General features: G+C 51.8%; 1 protein-coding gene across 4 annotated transcripts in view; it reads right to left on the bottom strand.

The window, feature by feature from the left end:
* Nucleotides 1-664: 664 nt before the first annotated feature.
* Nucleotides 665-19219, bottom strand: part of LOC119159480 (protein TIPIN homolog) — a 56882-nt gene continuing 38327 nt past the window's right edge. For 3 of the 4 annotated variants that reach the window (XM_037412251.2, XM_037412252.2, XM_037412250.2), the window contains one exon: nucleotides 665-1385. In XM_037412251.2, the coding sequence (XP_037268148.1) occupies nucleotides 1101-1385 (285 nt within the window). In that variant the 3' untranslated portion in view covers nucleotides 665-1100. Of the gene's footprint in view, nucleotides 1405-19219 lie in introns of all 4 variants that reach the window. The other variant, XM_075865802.1, reaches the window with a different exon arrangement.

The following is a 19219-nucleotide window of genomic DNA, read 5'->3' as shown; positions in this document are numbered from 1 at the left end:
CAGAGTATAGTTCCACATACAAGTACCATACCCGCTCTAGACCGGGTATGTGCCGCCAGTGGCTACGTAAATCACCAACAACGAAGCCCATGGAATGTACAGACCCACGCTCTAAGGAGCTTCGCCCCTAAAATATCAGTAAACTGAAGTATATACAATGTTTTGACACGGTAGTAGGCATGCACTTCAGTTCTGTAGCTTCCCCAGTGCTGTCAAGAAAAGTTGTCGCCAAGTGTTGCACGGCAGAAACCTGTTGATATAACAGTGGGAAAGATAGTTTTGTTGGTGTTTGAAGAGACACAAAGGGCAAATAACAAATCATGTCAGAGTGAAAGCTCAATATATGACGTCTAGAACGACATTACTGTTAACAGCAGTGCCCTACTTACGAGAAATTAGCGAAATGTACCACACGATGTGCGCCACGAGTGGCACATTAACGAAATGATCCCGATGACGTGAGAGTGTCCGACTACAATTGGTCACTAGCAATCAAACCAGCTGCAATAAAAAAAGAACCTTCCATGCATCAAGAGACGTCATAAAATGGTGCTTGTACATTTGTGTTTGACTTATAGAAAAAAGAACCACCTGGCTTTACTACAGGATCTAAGTGTACTACGCGGTGGAAAACATGGACGGGAAAAATACAAGGACAAGTGCAGACCATCAACTGAAGGTTTATTCATCCCGCATTGCATATATATATGACAACCAGGAAAAAACAAGAATGAAAGAAAGGAAAGTAGCATTTAAAAAAACGTCAGACTTCATATATGCGAAGCACAAGCAGAATATCAGATGAATCACATGCATGCGCCATTTGCCAGAAATTGAAGCTCCTTATCTAGGAGGGCAACCGATGGTTTGCTCATGCATAACTCAGGTTCTTGAGCCATTCTCTTTGCTTCAACACACATGCATGTGAAAGAAATGAAGTATATCTTGAATGTGTCAGTCGGCATGCCTCAGCGATTATTCAATATGTTTATTCGTTGTATTTTTCTGCATATATCAATGTTCAAAAGCAACAGAACATGGTTGTTGGTGAGCGCCGTGTTTGTGCTTTCTCGTTTCCACCCCGTTCCAGTGCTGTTTCTTCATTCAAAATCAGCCTGCTCCTCTATGGTTGAAAGAGAAGATGTGATATCCACCGTTGTGGTGTCACAGTTTTTACACTCCTCAGGGTGACGACATTGGACGTCTTCTGGCATAGTAGTTTTCTGATCACTCTTTACGACGCCTTCTGGAGCCAACATTAGGTCTGCCACCTCCGTATCCATATCTCTGGACAGCTGCGCTTGCTGTGCTAGCCGCAAACGGCGGCGCTCCAGTGCCTGCTGCCGACTCCACTCTATGCGTTCACGTAATTCCTGGCTTACGTCCTGAAGAAGAAAGGTGCCACTGCATGAATCCACTATGGCAATGACAGTTCCGCGAGACAGGATGAATGTGCCATGAATAAGTAAGTCAGACAACATTCTTTTACAAGAGGGATAACAGTTTACCTGCAAGCTCATCAACTTTAAAATCAGTAAACATGCGATAGACAGAACACGGTCATTTACCTTTAGAAAAAGTGCACAAGAACCAACAAAGTAGGCTCAGTGGAGGCTGGAAAATGCCTAATGTAATAAGAGTAGCTTCAACAAAAATTCTGAGACCAAATTTCACAGCATATCCACGGAGTGAATGATGATGAGTAGGGCGAAGCTTCGAAGGGTTTAATTGGTAAACCGTGAATCCTCTGTTCTTTCATCTTCCTTTCGATCCATCCGTCCCCCCCCCCGTCCGTCGACCCGCCCCTCTATCTGTCTGTCCGCACCTACTGAGTGAGTCATAGAACGAGGCGGTCACGTACCAAAACGAGACACAAGAAATGCGCAGACCTACAACTTTCGGAGCTTCGCCCCTAAATAACTCATATAGTGCGAATATCAAGAAATTATAGACTTTAACATACTGCTTCAGAGATCCTGCAGGGTATGTTTCGTGCTCAGTGATGTGATTGGCCCAAGCCACTTTGGAGCAGCTTCTGGAGCAGCTAAAATCATGTTTTGGAGCAGGTCAGCATGGTTTTGGAGCAGGCGTACGCGTACGGTATCGCATAGTGCTACGGCAAGTGATGACCATTTGCACAAAGAATAAAACCTTGATTTAATGTTACATACGCAAACCAGAGCACACTGGACAAATGACAAAGATATGAAGCCCAAACTACAAATTATGCATACGCAAACCACAGCACACTGGACAAATGACAAAGATATGAAGCACAAACTACAAATTATGCATGGCAATAAAAAATTCCAAGAAAAACCTACACACGCCCTCTCATTTGAGAAGCTTAAACACCAGTTTAGAAATCCCCGAGAGCAATGCTGCAAAGTCACCTACAAAACAAAATTTGCTGCCTCAGGTAACTAAGTTGCAGACCTTTTCTTGGCACAGGTGAGTTTTGCCAATGCTGATGCAAGCCTGCTTTTGCCTTCTGCTAGAAGTGAATGCCCACTTTCAATGTCACCAAAGTCCTTGGACTTCACTCCCCGCCCAATCAGAAGCTCAGCATTGCAGATCATTTTTTTTGCTGTTTCCACTTCAGCTTGTACAGCCTGTTCAGCATCATCCTTTTCAGATGATTTACTTGAGTCAGTACACCTTCGCTTAGCTACCGACTCTTCTGCAGCAATTCGCTCTCTGTACCTTTTGGAAGACCCCTGGACAGCCTTGATAATAGTAGGAGTGACCACAAACTTGCTTGGGTCTCCACCAAACCGTTTTGCATGTGAAAGAATCTGCCGAATGCCGTTAACATTATGAATTGTCAAGCGGGCCCTTTCGAGGAGCATGCGGCGGTTCTCACTGAAGCCCCGTTCCAGGTCTGCATTACCGTGCGGAATACACAGCAATGCCTTGATTACCTTGCATAGCAGAGGGTATTTTGCTGATCCGTCAGCCTTTTTCAGCTCAAAAACTTTCTGCCAGTGTTGATCCACACTCAGGGAAAAGGTTTCTATTGGCTCGAGCTGAAAAAGGGTAAACTCGTCCATGAGGGCTGAAATTTTGCTAGCCTCGATTACTTGTGGGAGTCTAGCAGCGAGCAACCTCAAATCACAGGCGGAAGTCTCTCTGCCTTGAGCGTCGGGATGAAGGCAACGAAGGCTTTCCAGATTAGTGTTGTCTAGTGGCAGCCGTGACAGCAGATACTCGGTGCATTTAATGTAAAAACTCCTCGCACCCAACCTAAATGCCCTTTTTTCAGCTGCCTCCCAGCTGGCCATGGCAGCTTCAGTGTCTTCTCCTACTTCCACCTTTGACTTCCAGTTCACGGATGAACTAGGCTGCAGGAGTAGCAGATCCTTCCCAGTTTTCGGGTTGTACGATTCCGCTTTCATGAAACGGCCACAAAGTTTGTGGACAAGCGCCACCATTTCGCCAAATAGACAATGCACTAACGTCTCTGTACCTTGAAACAACGTCAAAAAATCCTTAAAAAGGTCAAAAGCATTATTTACAAACAAGAGTTTAGCATAAAATGCCTTGTCGGAAAAGGCTTCAGCCAAACGTGCCCGCATTTTTCCACCTGAGCGGCATGATGAACTAGACAGCACAACGTTTTTGATGGCGTCAAACTGCTCAATGAAGCGGCCCACAGCTGGACCAAGAGTGAGCCACCTCGAATTCAAATGCCGAAGGAAAACATTCTCTGGTAACCCCGGAGCTTCTTGATGTGCCTTCAGGGAAGAACTGCGAACCGCAGATGATTTCAGGAAGTAGTATGCGTCGACGACGGCTGCTTCCACATCTGATCCGAAGGCATCCAGGCCTCGCCCAAAGGAGTTATGAACCTTATGAAGGCAGCAGTCACCCACATCCAAAATGTGCGGGTTCACTTCCTTCATCTTTGCCTTAAAACTCTTCATGACGTTGGGTCCGTCGCTAAACACACAAATAAGATTATTTTGTGGCAGGTCCTGGATTGCCCTTTTAACTTCCCCTACAAGAATGTCCGCAGTGCATGAACCCAGTCGACACGAGTCCAGATGTTCTACAAGAACTCTTTTTGCAACTGACGAGTAGTATCGCACTACAACATCCATCTGTTGGCATCGCTGCTCCGGGATTGGCGTCTCATCTATGGCGATGCTGTAGAAAGTATCTGGTCTGTTTAACTCGTCAACTACAAGTTGTTTAAAGTGAGGGCCAAGGCCATCCGACACAATGTAGGAAGCCTTACTTCTTTTACATGAGAACTTTTTCGCAACCTCCGAGTCTGGAAACATTTTAGGGTAGAGCATTGTGGCAGTGTCCGCCCATGAGTATGGCACCCCTTTGAGTGTCATTCCGACAACAAAAATGGTCTCTGCTTGTGTTACTAGGTCCGATGGCGAGATCACCATTTTTGGTGTGAAGTCCAAGCATGACTGGATGGTTGACTGTCTTTTTAGTAGGCCAGAAGCATCACGATGTTGTCTAGTAGCTTCAATGTGCCTCTTGTTGGTTGCATGTCTCATAATGGCTGACACCCCATGCTGTTTGCACGAGATAGTTTGGTTACACATTGTGCAAAAGCCACTGTCTTCGGACATCTGACGACACCAAACAGAGATGACGTCGCCATTTGGATCTGTGGCCTCAAGGATATCCTTGTTGAACTTGGTGTTGCGACCTGCATGATAAACAAGGTACATTACTAGCATGAGGGTAGCGTTATCGCAAGATGGTACTGTATTATGAGCCCACAATTTATTATTAACAAATCTATTAATAGGATAAAAAATACAACGTGGAAAAAGGTGGAACAACAAAACCATCGGCCAACTGCCGAGTTGCTAGACCGCATTGTCACACTACGCCGATACAAACACGTCGGTCAATGGAGTGTTATAAACTCAGTAAGGTCCGTGAAGCACATACGACTCAACACTAGCGCTCCGTATTTTAGCGTTCCACGCTTCGGTCGTGCTCCTCGGCGACGCCGCTACCACGGAGCTTGTAAATGCATATGCGTGTGCGATCGGCTCGGCTCGCTTGCAGAAATTATAAGGTTAGTTTCGTGCACAATAAGGGTTACGTAGGGTAATAAGATATCAATTATCGGCCAAGGTTTTTAGCGCAAAACGCAAAACCTAAGTACGGCCGCAAGCACTATCTCTGCGGGGCAAAATCGCAGTCGCAGCCGGGCACTGATATTTGCGCGCGCTTTCGACGCAGGCAAAGTTGATAGCGATAAGCTGTTGTGGGGGCTTCGCGGAACCTTGCTGCGCATGCGCTATTTTAGAAATTTCAGTTTAACAGCCATGAATTCACGCCGCCTAATTTCGTTGACGCGCTTCACGAGCAGTACATGCATCACGATGCCCGTCTCTTCGGGCCGCGATACGGACGGTCGCTACCACGGTAGCTGCGAGGCGCACTGCACGGAATAAACTGAGTCTCGGAAGGGGGGGGGGGGGTTCAAGACTGCTGCGAGGCACCAGCCGAAACTTCACAAACAAATAGAACAACGCAAGTCGCTTTGCTTACCTTTCGAAGCTTTCGAACGGCAACCCGCCATTTCCGATGTTGCATGCGGCCATGCGGCCATGGAGGCTTCAGCGGTTGAGCGTCTCTGCGTCACTAGTAGTGACTCACTACTATCACAAGCGCCTCCTAGCGAGCAAGGCTGCTCTCGTGGCGAGCCTGCCAGCAACCATGGCAGTTCACGAATGGCTCCAGTTTCGGTTTCAGAACTGGCAGTGCAAATGGCAACTTCTGGCGCAGACTCGGCGCAGATTGCTCATATTTGACCAGGCTGGCGCAGGCTGGCGCAGGATTCGCCTTTCGGCGCAGTTCGGCGCAATTGGCGCAGCTATCACATCACTGCGTGCTACAAAATTTCCTAATCCAAATTAGATTGCACTTCAAGGGTCTGCCTACACTACCTTATACCAATTTGCCTGCCTCCATACAGATGATGATGATAATTATAATAATAATATTAACAATAACTGGGGTGTTAAATCCCAAAACCACGAAGTGATTATGAGAAGCGACATAGTGAAGGGTTTATGAAATTTCGACTGCCTGGTGTTCTTTAACGTGCACTGACATCGCACAGTACACAAGCCTCTTAATTTTGCAATTTAAATGAGGGTGTGATGAAGGCAGGAGTCGCGACAACTGGACACAGGTTTTAATACCGCAAGGGCCAACTAACAGCGTGGGTAGCTTTGCTTGTTTGTAGCCTGGAATCCATGGCACATACCCACTCTGGGGGATTGGCCAAGAAAACATAGCATCCTAAGGACAGTAACTGCACCACTGCTTACAAAAAAAAAAAGATGGAGAAGAAGGAAGTCATCATAAAAAAAAGATTCAAGATTCAAAGAGTCAGAAAAAAACAAGAAATTAATTACTGATATAATAACTATACCTTGATTTTAGGAGCCGACAAGACAGCTGAGTTTTCTAACACGATTAATTCAGGATGTATGTCTCATATTTATTCACATTTCAAAAATTACTTCCTGGCTCTTTTTTTTAGTATTTGCTAAAGTGGGCATTATGTTGAAATACGTTTAGTGGCTTGAATGAAATTACACACCACATCCAATACTACACCTCTACGGCGATTTCCCAAAATGGAGGCACCAAAATTAACAACACTTTCTGTGGTTGAACTTAAACCTAGCTTCACAAACGAAATAGCTAGAAGTCTTTTTTTAATTACTGCGTACTTACGACACGATATAAAATAATGTTTAACAGTTTTCGATTCTTCGCAAAACGGACAAAGGGCGTAAGAGTGTCACACGAGCTCTGTGTAAATAAAAATTTAATGAAGGGGGGGCATGGCACCGGAATCTGGAGATGATAACTTCAAGTTCTTTAGACTGACTCGACAGAGGTTCCCATGGAAGTTTTAGGTGCTGATAATCTGTCAATTGTGTGTGTGGAGATAAATTTGCACTAGGCTTACCTACTATGCGCAACCCTGTAGGGATGCGACGTCCTCCACTGCCGCTGCGTGCGTCGACGCTGCGGCCGGGTTTGTTGTTTTCTCTGACACGGTGCAGAAAGCACGCACGAGGCAGGAAAACAAGAACGGGTTTTTTAACCCAAGATGCAGCACAGTGCAACACTCACGGGCTTGCAGGCCGTGTAGGGAACTCCGCAAGACCGAGCAAGTACGCTTGCCTAGGGCGCGACGACTCCCGCACAAGGGCCGAAGTCGAACGCACGAACGAGAAGTTGCCTGCTAAGCAGCGCGTCAACCCCTCGTGGAGGCCTGAGAGCATCTGCCGCAACGAGCAAATCGTTGGGCGCAACATAGCTCGTAGGAAAGGAGGATGTCATGCACGCCCTAAGGGAAATGGCGCTGCGTTGTGACGTAGGCCCGTGCAGCGTAGCATGCCCGGACATGCCAGCACGGGACTGAGCCGAAGCTTGACTCGCCCAGACCAAGAGGCGCCCTGGCCTCTTGGCGAATGCCGGTGAATATGTGCGCCCGGGCTACGCAGTCGGCGCGTGCGCGGCAGCTGGGGAACGAGGTGCCTGGTAGGGGGCGCTCTCGATTCCCACATCCCCCCCCTGCTAAGACCGAGGCCGCCCTAAAGATGCCGTAATAAAAGCATCCACCGACACCAAAAAACTGAGGTCCAGCTCACTGCCGTCCACGAGATCGTTGGGGTTCCTGGTGTCTTTGTTCGGCGGCATCTCAGCAGGAACCTGGGGCCACGGGAGGGCGGCGGACACCACAGCAGCGATGGCCGACTTGAATGAAGAGTCCTTGACGAGCGCCGCCACAACCGCCTGAACGGAGGCGGTCGACAGGGCAGGTTGAAGGCTCGAGCCAGGCGGCACTGCCTGAGTGGACAGGACCGCAGGGGCACCGCCAGACTTCGCTCGGTGAACCCGCGAACGGAGGTGGATAGCCTCGTGCACCAGCAGGACACCACAAGCGTCGCAGTAAGAGGCCTCAGGAACAGGCGGCATCGAGGCACCTCCGGAAGCGTCGAGCAGGTCCGAAAGGGTGCGTCCACAGAAAAGACGCGGGACGGACTCGGGGTCTAGCCCCACCCAGACTTTGCGTTGCTTGGACCAGCGACGAGTCGACACAAAGGCGACCGGGGCCTCAGTGCCTTGTTGGAACGTCCCTGTAGCGACTTCACGACGAGGCGGTGTCTTCTTAGCCGGGGCCGGGGGAGCATTCGACAGAGGCGGCATGGACGCGGCCAGTGCCTGCGGAACGACCGACCGCGCGGCTGGTCTCCCGGGCTTCTTCTTGGAGGAACGGGCCATCGAGGAGGACCTCATGAAAGCTGGGGTGTCGGTGAAAAGCCGAAACACAACTGAAGGTGCGTCCCGGAGGCGCGACAGGCTGGCCCAATAAAGAGAGCCTACTCCGTCGGATTGAAGGTTGGGTAAGCCAATAGGGCGCATGCTTCCCTTCTCCCGCCGACTACGCGGAAGATACTCAGTGAGAGAGTGAGCCACCGGGAAAAGGGCTTTTCTCTCTCGAGCAGCCAGGAGCGCTAGGAATCACGTGGATATTCCGCGCGCAGCGCGTGTAGTGGTGTTCCCAGGGAGAAAGCTCGCCAGGTAGCCGTTACTGTTGCTGCTGGATGGGCTCTCGCACAGCAGCTATAAACCTCCGCTCCCTCACATGGAAGGGATAACGTCCCACTACATGCCGGGGGCGAAAATCAGCCTAAGTGCGTTTAATCAGCCTAAGTGCGTTTTCGCAGGTTGTACCGGTGGCGTGGTTTGGAAACAGCCTTATCCCGGTTTCCCTGCAGTTCGGTGACCGCCTCCCCCTCCCCGAAGTCGTTGCTGCGGACAACGAAAGGTTTGAGGTCAGAGACGTTAACTGGAGTGCCAACTGGTCTCCCTTGGGAGTCAGCCAGCTTGTATACCAGAGGCGACACTTTGGTCTGCACTCGGTATGGGCCCAACCACTTGGCCAAAAGGGAGACCGTGATGCCTTTGGCGGCGTCACTCAAGACGTAATTGCGCCTGAGGACGAGATCACCGACATCGTAACGAACATTTTGATGCAACTGGTATTGAGCCTTCTGACCAGCTCGCGCTTTTGCAGTTGGAACGCGCCAAGGTCCCATAATGTCACAGGCCGCGACCTGCCAAGGTTGTTGGCTGTCGATCGGCTGCATTGGCCCGGGAGGCTTGCCCCAAGTGAGGCTTCACGCATTGGCACACGCGGGATGAGCGGGCGTAGTGAAGGGCGTCGCGCTTCATGCCAGGCCAGGTAGCGGAGCGGCACAGCTTTTGAAAAGTCTTAAGGCCACTCGAGTGTCCGGCCAACCGCGAGTCGTGGAAATAACCTAGGGTGGCTTTTTTTAGACTGCGAGGTATCACCACCTTGAAAGACTCCTGGGGAGCTTCTTCAGATGGGACGTAGCGCAGGATAACGCCGTCAGCATCAGGCAGGTACGAGTCCAACATGCCCGCAGCAATACCAGCCTGCGTACGGCACTCGGCGCCGACAGCAATACCAGCGGTCTGTTCGTGCCCGGCGGCTTAACCGCCACGCTCCGCTTGGGAGCTCAGCTCTTTGAGCTCGTCAACGATGTGTTGACAAAACGGATTGTCCTGCTGTGCCTTGAGCAACTCCTCTTTGCTAAAGACGATACCGGCGGACGTGACAGGGTCTACCAGGTGTGCGTCCTCTTCCGAGGCTGTCTACTCGAAAGTCACTTTGCCATCGGGGTTCGCGCCTTTCCGCCCTTTGGAGCCAGAGGGCCTGGGGTCTACTTGATGCGACTGCTCTCAGGAGTGGCGGACACAAGTGCCGGACGCCAAAACGGGGGAACGCGACAAAGCGTCAGCCACGACGTTCGAACTCCCTTTCCGGTAGCGCACAACAAAGTTGTACCGCTTCAAGGTCAACGCCCAGTGCGCGAGGCGGCCCAAGGGCTCGCGCAAGCGCTTAAGCCAGGTGAGTGCCATGTGGTCCGTTTCCACCACGAATGGCACGCCATCGACATGGCAGTCGAACTTCCGGAGAGCAAAAACTATAGCGAGACATTCCCTTTCTGTGACGCTATAGTTACGCTCGGCGCCGTTAAGTGACCGGCTCGCAAAGGCGACTGGCCGGAGGACGCCGTCGTGCTGCTGAAGCAGTACCGTGCCGAGACCCAGGTCGCTCGCGACCGCTTGGAAAATGAACTCCCTGTTCAGGTCGGGCAGCTTTAACTCGGCTGTGGCCACTAGAGCTTCAGAAAGCGCCTTGAAGGCTCGCTCTTGTTCTGGCCCCCAGCTCCATCGTGCTGACTTTTTCAAGAGTGAAGTCAAGGGCGCTTGGAGGGCCGCACAGTTTGGGATGAACTGTCGATAGTAGTTCGCCATGCCGAAAAAGCGCCTTAGGCCCTGAATGTTTGCCGGCGACGGGTACTCCACAATGGCACGTACCTTCTCCTCCAAGGCAGAGCATGACCGCTCTGAATGGTAAAGCCTAATAGTGAGATGCAAGTCTCAGCTGCTTGAGCTTTCTTCGGTTTCAAAGTCAACCCGGCGGCACGCAACCTCCCAAGGACATCCTCCAAGTGGTGAAGGTGTTCCTCGAATGTTCGAGAAAAGATGACGATGTCGTCAAGGTATGCCATGGCGTGTTGCCATTTAGCGTCCCCTAGAACGTGGTCTATCATTCTCTGGAACATAGCTGCAGCTCCAGAACAGCCAAACGGCATGCGGGTAAACTCGTACAAAGCCCTGTGAGAGGTGAACGCAGCTTTCTCCGTGTCAGCCTGCTCCATCTGAACCTGTAGGTAACCGCGGCTAGCATCCAAGGTGCTGAAGTAGCAAGCACCGCCTAGAGCAGCCACGATCGAGTCAACTTTAGGCATAGGATAAGCATCCTTCCTCGTAACCTCGTTCAGCCGGCGGTAGTCCACACAGTCGATGAGAGCCGTCTCTTTTGGGGACCATTACCACCGGTGAACCCCAAGGACTGTTTGAGCGTTGGACAACTCCGGTCTCAATCAACACATCCAGAGCCTCGTCAATTGCTTTCCTCTTTGCCGTACTAACGGGGTGAGGATTGCATTTCCACGGTTGTGCGTCACCTGTGTCAATTCGGTGCTTCACCAGAGAAGTGCAACCTGGGCGTTCCGTGAACGTATCGCTGAAACGTGTCAACAGCGACGACAGGCGTGCTTTCTCGCGTTTCGACAAGCTGTCCGGCAAAGGCGGCAGCGAGCCATTTGAGTTGCTGCTTAGCGGGGGGGTCACCGGCATAGCAGAGACCTCGGTCACCGCGGCAGCATTATGCTCGAGGGAAAGCTGTACGCACGGACCATTTTCCGCAGCGCCGGCCAAAGGACCAGTCTTGGCGTCGGAGGGGGAGAGGCGGGCCGCGAGGGCAATGCTTGGTCTCCTTTCCTCCTTCTTCCGCGTGGCGTCCGGCGACTTACTGGCAGCCGAGACCACAGGAAGTGCAGCGAAAGGCCGTAGGGCGCCGGAAGGGCCGTACCTGTAACCTCCGCTTGCGACGTCAATCACGATACCCGTGCTTGCGAGAAAGTCGCGACTGAGAATCACAGGCACAGAAAGACTAGGGGGATGCACAAAGTGTATTTGGCAAGGCTATTTGCATCGCGACTGCGCATCGGACATGCGCAGATACTCACGGCGCGCTATCGTGCGCCTATATAATCAGTGACTGAATAAACCGATATCACTTCTTGTTCTGGCCATCATGCTGTATCGTCGTCCTTGCTAGTTACATGGTGTCAGAAGTGGCCACCGCAGACCGAAGCACGGCAGCAACGGCGCGGAATCGCCATGGACCTACTGAAGCCGCCGGAGCCATTGCGCCTATCGGGCAACTTGTCTGAAAATTGGAAGCGCTTCAAGCAAAGATTCGAGCTTTTTCTGCAAGCAACGGCAGCCGAGAAGTCCCCGAGAAGTGACTCCTCGAAAATGGCGCTCTTGCTGAGCTTCGCGGGAGACGAAGTGCTCGACATCTTCAACAACTTTCAGTACGGCCCCGGAGAAAGCAAGGAATCTTACGACACGGTCGTGCGGAAGTTCGACGCCTACTTCTCCGAGGTGAGCAATAAAATTCACAAAAGATATGCTTTTCATACACGAAGCCAGGCGGAGAAAGAACCTTTTGAGAAGTTTGTGCGGTACTTAAAGAAGCAGGCGACACAGTGCAACTTTGGGGATCAGCAAGATTCACTGATTAGAGACCAAATTGTGTTTGGTACGAACGACCCAAAGCTGCGTGAAAGAATGCTTGCCGAGAGAGGCCTGACGCTACTAAAAGCCGAGGAAATGGGTAACGCGGCAGAAGCAGCGGCACTAAGGAGCCTACTTTGGAATAGGACAGAAGACAGCATTGACGCAGTTTCAAGTGGCGAAACGGTGACGAAAAAACGGCAGCAGCGGAAAAAAAAAGCAGAGTCACGATAATCAAGATATTTGCTGCAGGAAGTGCAACCGCAAACATAAACCTAAGCAATGCCCCGCGTATGGTAAATTATGTCATTCTTGCCGCAAATACAACCACTTTGCAAGTTGTTGCCAGAAGTCTACCGCTGTTAGCGAAGTAGCTAATCTCGTTGAGAATGACTTTGAGATTCTCGAAATCGGCTCCGAAAATTGGCACAAGAAAGACTGGACAATCGAGGCTCGAGTAAATGGCAGAGAAGTGACGTTCAAAGTGGACACCGGTTCGCGGACAAGCTTACTTCCATTTACAACGTACCGTAAGCTTGGATCCAAAGAAGCGTTGCAACCTACCGGGTCAGTGTTGCGCGCCTACAACGGGGGCGTTATTTCAAGCTATGGAACAACGTCACAGAAAGTGTCTGTCGGAACCACCAAGATAAGCGTGAAATTCTTCGTCGTAAAGAATGGGCACCAAGCCATCCTTGACCTAGATGCCAGTGAAGCGCTTGGATTGGTTCGACGTACGGTGGACGCTGTCAATGCCTCGTCTGAGTATGAACTTTTGAAAGATTTCAGGCACCTGTTCCAAGGGCTCGGCTGCTTGAAAACGCAGTACAGAATGGTCCTGGATCCAGACGCGGTTCCGGTCGTTCAGCCTGCTCGCCGGGTTCCACTTGCACTTCAGGAACCTCTGAAGAAGGAACTACAGCGAATGATCCGGGGGGGGGGGGGGGGGGGGGCATCATCGTCAAAGAAAATGAGCCAACCGACTGGGTAAGCCCTCTGCTACTGGTAAAAAAAAAAGACGGTGCTCTAAGGGTTTGCATGGACCCCAGAAGCGTGAACAAGTATATCAAGAGGCAGCATTTCCCTTTACCCAGACGCGAGGACTTGGAGGCACGGCTAACCGGTGCTACTTATTTTAGCTGTTTGGATGCAAACGCCGGCTTTCATCAGGTGCCCTTAGACAAGACAACATCAAAAATCTGTACGTTCTCGTCGCCTTTTGGCAGATACCGTTTTCTAAGGCTACCCTTTGGCATCTCATCTGCACCCGAGATGTTTCAGCAGGCACTTTGTCAGATATTTGACGGTCTGCCAGGCGTGCTCATATATATAGATGATATCCTGCTCTGGGGCTCAACGAAGGAAGAGCATGATGGGCGCCTGGTTGCAGTCCTCAAAACTGCTGAAATAGCTGGATTAACGTTTAATCTGCACAAGTGCAAGTTTGGCGTAAAAGAGCTACGGTTTCTGGATGATATTATAAGTGCGAACGGCATATCCCCAAATCCAGGGCTCGTAAAAGGTTTGGTTCAAATGCCAGTGCCAACATGCAAGGCCGATGTTCAACGTATGCTGGGTGTGTTGAACTACTTTGGAAAGTTCGTGCCGCAGCTATCTGAAAGAACGGCCCTGTTAAGAACTCTTATCAAGGCCAGTTCTGAGTTTGAGTGGACAGATAACCACGCCAAAAAGTGGAAAAGCGTCACGCAAATTCTGACCACCGCTCCCGTGCTCGCAATATTTGACCCACAACGGGAAACAAGGTTATCTTGCGATGCATCGAAGGACGGCGTCGGTGCTGCCCTTCTGCAACGTCACAATAACGAGTGGCGGCCTGTAGCTTACGCATCTCGAGTACTGACTAAGGCAGAAAAACTGTACGCACAGATAGAAAAGAAGAACCTTGGAATTTGCTTTGGATGCGAAAAATTTCACCAGTTCGTCTACGGCCAGAAAGTCACAATTGAAACGGACCACAAGCCACTCTTGTCAATTGCTCAAAAGGAAATTAGTGACATGCCACCTCGCCTTCAACGGTTCTTTTTGAGGTTGTTCAAATATGATTTTGTTTTGCAGTATATTCCTGGGAAGCACCTTGTTCTTGCTGACATGTTGTCCCGGTCAACTGCTGACAACCAAGACGACGCTGGTGCTACTACCGACGTGGAAGTTCACGCAATCCAGCTTCTAGGTTACCGTGTCACAGAAGCAACGCAGAAAGAACTGCAAGCGGCAACGGCTCGTGACCGCTACCTACAGTCGGTGATCGCAAGTTTGTCGGCGGGGCTTCCAGTACAAGGTGAACTAAAGCCTTTTGAGCAAGAACTCTCATTTGTCAACGAAATACTTTTAAAGGCGTCGAAGGTTGCTATTCCGAAAAGCGTGCGAAAAACTATGCTTGAAAAAATCCATGCAGGTCACCTTGGCATGCAAAAATGCAAAGAAAGGGCCAGACGCCTCGTGTTTTGGCCGGGGCTTAACGCTGAGATTGCTTCCATAGTGCAACTTTGTCCTACATGCCGCAAGTATGCTTACAAACAGCCCAAGGAACCGCTTCATGTGCGGTCCGTGCCAGGTTGTGCATGGCATATATAGAGTTGGAGCTGATATTTTTTCGTTTGCGGGGGACTCGTACATCGTTGTCTTTGACGCCTTATAAAACTTTCCGGAAGTTCAGAAACTACCTGACATGTCGGCGCAATCAACCATCGCAGCACTGAGCGCTATCTTTGCCAGATTTGGCGTGCCCGTCGAGGTATGCACTGATAACGGCCCACAATTTTCCAGCCATGAATTTTTTTTGCTTTCAAGGAGATACGACTTCACGCACGTCACTTCAAGCCCTCATTATCCACAGTCAAACGGGCTTGCGGAAAAAGGTGTGCAGGTTGTGAAGCGCATTTAAAAAAAAACTGCAGATTCGGGCGACGACTTCTGGCTGGGCCTGCTGGCCTACCGCTCTACACCACTGGAGGACGGGCGATCCCCTGGTGAACTACTGCAAGGAAGGCGCCTTCGCGCCAACCTCCCGGACTTTAGTACGGTGACCGCAACCGACGTCAAAAAGCACAGCCAGGCCCAAGGACGAAGACCTTTGCCTCCTCTGCAGAAGGGTGACGTCGTGAGGCTCAGAGACGCTGCATGGTCCCGGAAAGCTCAAGTGGTGGGTTCGCCATATCCAAGATCCTACCTTGTCAAAACGGAGGACCAAAAGCTGTTAAGGCGCAACCGTCGTCACCTACTTCAAACTGGCGAACGGTTCATCGAGGAAAGCGACGACGACATTGATACCAGCTCATCGGACAACAACGTTGGTGGCCATCCGACAGTGGCAACTTCAACCTCGCCAGCCAATGGCCGACGTCGCGAAGTTCCGACGTCGGGCGACCCTTCGCCACCTGTGGTGCGTCAGTCAACTTCACCACCGAAGCCAGCTTTGAGAAGGTCGACTCGAACCGTGAAGCCACCACAGCGTCTTCATTATGACAAGGACTTTAACCAAATGTATGATATCATTTTTTGAAATGCCATGTACTTACCACCGTTTCGGTGGGTATGTAATTTCATTGTTAACGGAAAGAATGTATCCGGCAAGGCTATTTGCATCACGACTGCGCATCGGACATGCGCAGATACTCACGGCGCGCTATCATGTGCCTATATAATCAGTGACTGAATAAACCGATATCACTTCTTGTTCCTGCCATCATGCTGTATCGTCGTCCTTGCTAGTTACACAAAGTGCTGTCGGCGTGCGCGATTCCCCCAACGTACAACCAACCGCGCAGCGCCGCACGAAGTGTCGGTACCGCTGGCGAGGTGGAAGGGAGTGTCGCAAGCTCGAATGCGGACAGAGCGGTTGCGCAAATGAGCCCTAACCTCTTCGCCGAACAGCGAGATAGAAGCCCCGCTATCCAGCAACACCGTAAACTCTCGACCAGCAATCGTAAGGGCGATAAACGGCGCCAGCGTGGCTGGAATGTCATGTCCAGCGCGAAACGCCATCGGTGCCAGGGGTTGTGTTACACCCCCGTTCTCTCTTACTGCTGCAGCCGCCAGCAAGGGGGAGCTCACCGACGGCTCACCTCGTTTCCCGACTGGCGAGCAGGCCCTTGTGTTGGTTAGGGCGCGTTGCACTCAAGCGCGGTTTGACCACAGTCACGGCAACGAAAGCAGACAATGCCTTTTCCTCCAACAGAAGGGGGGATTTTGGCGATCCTTTAGAGCTACGAGGTGTCCGTTCGCTAGCCGCAGTGGGGGCTCCACGATCGGATATCCTTTCGTGTACTGGAGCACGGGGTTTCCGTTCTTGTTCACGCTGCCAGGCAACGGTGGCCGCCCGGGCGTACGAGTACGGGTCCAGAGCACGGTCCGACACGTCGAGCGCGTCTCGGTCTCTCGCGGCGGAGGCCGCCTTGTGGTTCGGGGAACCCCAGTGTGACGAGTCACGCCCAGCCCACGCGCAACGAGGCTCGAGAGATGCGGACGGCGGTGGCGGCGGGCGATAAGCTCGCGCCGTCAGAATGTCGCCCTGAATACGCTTTGCATCGGATGCCAGCTCGTTTAGGTCACGATAACGGGCGCTTTTAAGATTGGATGAGCCTGACGTATGGCTCGCTCCACCTTCTGGGCGTTTGATGCCATAGGATCGGCAAGGAGGTAGAGCTCCTGCAAAGCCCGAACGTACTCGAGAAGAGATTCGTCAAGATGCTGTGTGCGAAGCTCTAACTCGCGACGGATGCGGCGCTCGTATTCAGGAGGAAGGAATTCGCTACGGAAGAGCGCCCTAAACTTCTCCATCGAGCGAGCTTGGTGGCCGACAAGCCGGTACCACCTCACCGCTTGGGCTGTCAGCGACACGGGCAAAACATAGGCTAGCATAACGCTGTCGCTCAGCCTGCTGATAGCGGTGCAGCGCCTCGAGGTACTCTGTGGCACTGATGCGGTCCGAATAACCGCTGTACTCAGGCAGAGGTACCCTTAAGCTACTCTGAACGCTTGACTGAGGGGACTCGGGTTCTCCCTTTAAAGCACAAGGCTGCAAGCGCACTGCTTCTAGCAGAACGCTTAGGAGCTGCGCCGCAGTTGCGTGCAGCGGTGATTGCTCCGAGGCGGGCACGGCTGTAACAGGTGCACGCCCCTGTTCCCCAAAATGCGCGTCCGACCGAAAAGGGCCAGTACACGGCGTGGAGGAGGGTAGGGTTTGCGCTCCGACTGGTGCTTGAGGCCTCACGCGACTGCCAAACGAGTCGACAGCGGAGCACGGTGGCCAACGCCCGTCGAAAGCGTCGCCTACGCGAGTCTCAGGCCAGCGAGCGTCAGTGAACGCGGCGACGTTGTCGGTTAAGCGAGGAGGCTCGCGAACGACATAGTCAACCCTTTGCGCTCGCGACCACGACGGGTCAGTAAGCGCGTTCCCACCAACACCTGAGTGCCCCCGGTAGGAAGGACTGGGTGCGGCGATTTGAGCTGTCAACCATGCTGCTGACGGGGAAAGGCCAGCGAGCGGAGACTGCGCCGGGGACGGGCCCGTAAGCGCGTGAGTCTCGAACAGCTGATACAGCCCGTTACTGGATTAGCTAGGACTGTGGTCCTCGTTCAAGCGACTGGCATCACTGTAGGGGGCCCTAAAAAAGGGATCTCCCGGTGAACGAAAGCAAAGGGTCGCTGAGAGGGCCGTACTCCGTGCTGTTGCTGCCGTCCGCCTCGAACGAGATCAAGTCCGTCGCCACAGAATCGAGCAGGAACGAGCGCCTCGAAGGGGTCTGCTCTGAAGCCATGCCGAAACCAAGTTGGGCGCCAGTTATGAGGAGATAGGTTTGCAGTAGGCTTACCTATTATGCGCAACCGTGTAGGGATGCGACGTCCTCCACTGCCGCTGCGTGCGACGACGCTGCGGCCGGGTTCGTCGTTTTCTCCGACACGGCGCAGAAACCACACACGAGGCAGGAAAACAAGAACGGGTTTTTTTAACCCATGATGCAGCACAGTGCGACACTCACGGGCTTGCAGGCCGTATAAGGAACTCTGCAAGACTGAGCAAGTACGCTTGCCTAGGGCGCGACGACTCCCGCACAAGGGCCGAAGTCAAACGCACGAACGAGAAGCCGCCTGCTAAGCAGCGCCTCAACCCCTCGTGGAGGCCTGAGAGCATCTGCCGCGACGTCGGAGCCGAAGCTTGACTCGCCCAGACCAAGAGGCGCATTGGCAGCCATCTTGGCGAATGCCGGTGAATATACGCGCCCGGGCTACGCAGTCGGCGCGCGCGCGGCAGCTGGGGAATGAGGCACCTGGTAGGGGGGTACTCTCGATTCCCACATGTGATATTTTCCAACTATCTGTAAAAATAGCGAATTTGCAATATCTAACCCCTGCTAAGTATTCTAACTCTGGAAGTATTGAAATTATTGGTCCATCAAGTGATGCTCGCGCCAAAGCATCAGCCAATTCTTTAATTGTAACTCGCAGTGACTTGGGACCCATTCTTATTTCAGGAGTTGTAAATGCGGCGGTGCTAATGTGCGGAACAATGCTAGGGCACGAGATTGTGCTGAGGTTGTCAGAGCTCCACACACCGAAAGTGAATCTGTTAGGATGATTGCACTGGTTTGGGTCGTAGGAAGTTTTCAAAGTGCTAAAATAGTGGCTACTAGTTCAGCTCCAAAGATAGCGATCTCTCATTGTTGTCCTCCTCTTCCCTCTTGGCAAAGCCGCATGTACACTATTTTCATTACTAAAGCACCATGTCCACTACCTCCATTACAATCACTCCCGGGCAATAAGAGCCATCCTGGCGACTAAAGGGCTAGAGCACACAGGGGGTTCGTAGCACTTCTTGAGCCTGGACACGTGCAAAATTTCCTGGCCGCGGCGACGCTTGTCGGAAAACGCTTTGAGTGGCTCCACGAAGTGATTGACAGCAGACGTTTGTTGCAGAACCTGATAAGGGCCGCAGTACTTCGAAGATAGCTTGTGAGAGAGTCCCGCGGGAGTAGATGTAATCCACAACCATAACAATCTGCCGGGGTCAAAGTATGTC

This window comes from Rhipicephalus microplus, chromosome 1 (assembly GCF_043290135.1).
Source record: "Rhipicephalus microplus isolate Deutch F79 chromosome 1, USDA_Rmic, whole genome shotgun sequence".
NCBI classification, from domain to species: domain Eukaryota; kingdom Metazoa; phylum Arthropoda; class Arachnida; order Ixodida; family Ixodidae; genus Rhipicephalus; species Rhipicephalus microplus.
The sequence above is the reverse complement of the archived record's forward strand: the minus strand, read 5'-3'. Positions and strand labels throughout refer to the sequence as shown.